The sequence below is a fragment of the Nestor notabilis genome, unplaced genomic scaffold, assembly GCF_000696875.1.
Source record: "Nestor notabilis isolate BGI_N333 unplaced genomic scaffold, ASM69687v1 scaffold29192, whole genome shotgun sequence".
NCBI lineage: Eukaryota > Metazoa > Chordata > Aves > Psittaciformes > Psittacidae > Nestor > Nestor notabilis.
In genome coordinates this window covers 2,334-5,706 of record NW_009917467.1, presented here as the reverse complement: position 1 = coordinate 5,706, position 3,373 = coordinate 2,334, and the positions used below count along the sequence as shown (strand labels likewise).

Genomic DNA, 3,373 nt, shown 5'->3' with positions numbered 1-3,373 from the left:
CTGTTCTGGGGTGCAGTGATGTCAGAAGGAAGGTGGAGCTAACAGGACAATTAATAGCCTGCGTCAGTGGATCCAATTTGATGCAGGCCCTGACATCACAGTGTTTTGAGCAGCACATGTATTTCAAGGCTTACACTCCTCTACAAGGGCTTTAGGGGGAGCAGCTGACACCTGCCCATGACATTCTTATGGCAGTGGGGTATGACATGGCAAATGCCTGTGATCTGTTACCACACTTTGAATGTCAGACTCAGTCTAAATGAGATTTTTGCATCATTATTTGGATTTGCCTCCTGGTGCCTCTTCATCCTCCCTTCTTGCAACATACATGAAAAGAACACAATAGGAATTATGTTCACCTTGTAAAACACATGCTGCCCTGAGGCAAACTGACACCTCCACCCACAAAGTTATTTCCTAAATCTGAGCTGTTACATAGCTCATTAAAACTTCTGTCTGAGGAGGGAGATTTGCACTCCTAGTAAAAGTGCAGGGTGTATATCCCTCAGTAAGGATTATCCAGTCAAGAACTATGAGATTTAGGTTTCATCTGCTTGAGCAACTGATGCTAATTACTTCAGAGCTGTAAGGTATATTGCAAAGCAAATGATAAAAAAACAAGTCTGGCAGCAAGAAAAAAACACTTCACCAGTGGCAATCCACAAATAAGAGTTGCTAGTAAAGACGTTTTAGCAAAGGTTGGTACCGTACCCACCAGGTAAGATTTGCAGCTATTTGTAAGCACAGCAGTGAGATCACCAATGCATGCTGTATATTGGTTTACTTTTGAATTATCAGTTTTAGTCTACTGATTCTCTATCTGAGAACTGTCCATTCTTTAGAGAAAATCTTTTCCTTTAGACTACACTCTGTCACTGGAGACTTGCCTTAGTGACTGACCAGAAAACATAGAACCCAGGAAAGATCCCATTTTCTACACCCATCCACAATACCTGGTCACAGTTGCATTTGGACTTCCTGAAAATATAAGACGGTCTTAAATGATGCAGAGCTATACAGGGGCATGCTGGAAGTTGCTTCTGGCTGCCTTCTCCCAGCTGTCAAGGAGGGGTTGTGTATGGGGTGTTTTCCGCACTATTCTCTGGTCTTAAGGCATATTTTGAAGGTCTAGCCACAAAGCCAGAATCATTCTGAGGCTTCTTGTTGACCGAGCTGAGGAGGCTGGTGCCCAGCACCTTTGAGAAGCAGGGATCAGCCAAGCTGGAAAAAGCAGAGATTCTGCAGATGACTGCTGATCACCTGAAATTGCTGCTTATTTATTGTGTGTTTACTCATTGATAGGAGAACTTCTGTCCATCAGGAGTGAGGGGGAAATTCTAATTGTAACAGCTAAGGAGGAGCAGTTTGTGACTGAGGAATGAGCTGGCACTGAGGGCAAGAAGGCAGAAGGGGTTATGCCAGAGACTGACTCCTTGCAAGGGAGTAAGGTTTCCCTTAGTGATAAGAAACGGCCTCAGCTTTGTCTTGTAGCCATCCTGGAATGGGAACACTGAGAGTCCCAAGCTCAGGCGCCACCTTTGGGCAGCAGAGCTGGGCTGAGGGATGGACCCAGAGCAGGGCTGAGGTACTCCATGCTCTTCTTTCCCCTCTTGTTTCCAGGGAAGTAAGTGAGGTGGTGATTTCACAGATTGGCTTAAACCAGTGCAAGCACAGAAGGCATGCTGCCAGAGGTCAGCATGCAGAGATGGGAAGCTGGGGCAAGGAGCGAGGTTGCTCTTTTGACAGCAGCATGGTCTTCAATTCCTCCCAAGCTAGCCATGAAACTCCAGATGGCTCAAGAAGCGAGTGTATTAGTTGTCTTGCAGCATCTGGTTGAAACAGAAAGGAACTGAGACCATAGAAATTCAGTCCCCTGTTCTGTCTTTACCAACTGACTTGCCAGTCTGTCTCCTTTCTGAAACAATATCCTAAACTGTGAGACATAAATTAATTGTTTTATTGGGTCCTTGCTTTATCTTATTGATAGGATCAAATCTGTGGTAGCCCTGTCTCTTTCTGGCAGCAAAGGCCCAGGTGGTCCTACCTTACAAGAAAGATACACTCTTCTTATTACCAGTTACCTGGCATGTCTTTTCTCTCAACAGAAGGTGTACTCTAGTAGAGCTTGAGCCACTGCTTACATTCTGGAGCTCTGTAACACATGATACACAGTAATTACTGATCTTTGTCAAAACCTGTGTCCTCAGTTTACCTGCCAAGTATCAGTCTTGGGGAAAGAAGAGTTACTCCACTAAAAATTATATCTGGAACATTTCTACCATCGTAAAGACACCTTGCTTGCCAATAATCTACAGTGGGTCTCCATTAGCAAACCCAGGGAGGATGTATGCTTTGTATTTAGCTTGCTGAACTCTTTGCTTTCCTTCCTGTTACAGTTCCTAAGCACAAGCACGGTACCTTTGACAACTGTTGTTACCTTCACTGACATGACGGAATGGCCAGAACCTCCAAGAGGCCAGCCCCAAATACACTGGAAACTCCCATTTGACATCTTTTTCCCATTTAAGGTGACAGTGAATTTGGAAAGAAGTTACAGAGATGATCTGGCTGGCTATTTTTTCTTGATTCTTATAATCTGTAGTATTCTCTGCTTTTGAAAAGTCAAATAGCTGGATCCTGTACTTAAAGTTTGGTAAGTGAATTTATACATTCAGAATGTGATCTAGATCAGACTATTCTCCTTGGATTCTTACGTTGTGCCTATGACATCTATGTGCCTTCTGCTCTTGGATTAAGCTGCATGACTAGTTTCATGCCTCTATTCTCTGTATGCACCATCTGCAGACCTTACTGCAGTGAAACACTTGAGAGATGGAGGGATCAAGAGATGTTGCATTGATGAGGAACAAGGAGGAAGATGTTGAAATGAGTATTTCATGTTCTTGGAAGCCAAGAGTGCTTTCTAAACAAAGGAATCTGGAGAGAGGAGCAAAGATCAGTACAAGCATCTTGGCACTGCATTCATTCAGCCTCCTGTCGGAGAAGCACCTGATTCTTCTACATGGAACTAACTGAATATTTAGAATTCAGGAGCCCTCCCAGGCAGCCTGAAGTATTATTTCACAGGTAGACGTCTGTCGGTGACCTTTTACCTGTCCTTGTCACATGACAACCGTGCCTCTCTTGACAGTTTTTTACTTAGTCTTTTCAAATACAGATATTCAATGGAAATTTCTGTTTTAATCGCTGTTCACATCAGCAATAGTGTTACACAAAGCAAAATAACTGTAAATGTCCCATCCTCTGAAATACAAATGAATTTTGTTTGTAAAGACAAAGCTTCCTTCCTATTTTTTTTCCCTTGAAGAAACATGCCTGAATATTGTTTTTTTCCAGATGAGAAACATTCTCT

General features: G+C 43.2%; 1 protein-coding gene across 1 annotated transcript in view; it reads left to right on the top strand.

Moving 5' to 3' along the window:
• Nucleotides 1-2,618, top strand: part of TCTN3 (tectonic family member 3) — a gene marked incomplete at its 5' end in the record, with an annotated part of 12,260 nt that extends 9,642 nt beyond the window's left edge. The window contains one exon of the mRNA XM_010009249.1: nucleotides 2,397-2,618. Within this exon, the coding sequence (XP_010007551.1) occupies nucleotides 2,397-2,618 (222 nt within the window). The remainder of the gene's footprint in view (nucleotides 1-2,396) is intronic.
• Between the last annotated feature and the right edge of the window lie 755 nt (nucleotides 2,619-3,373).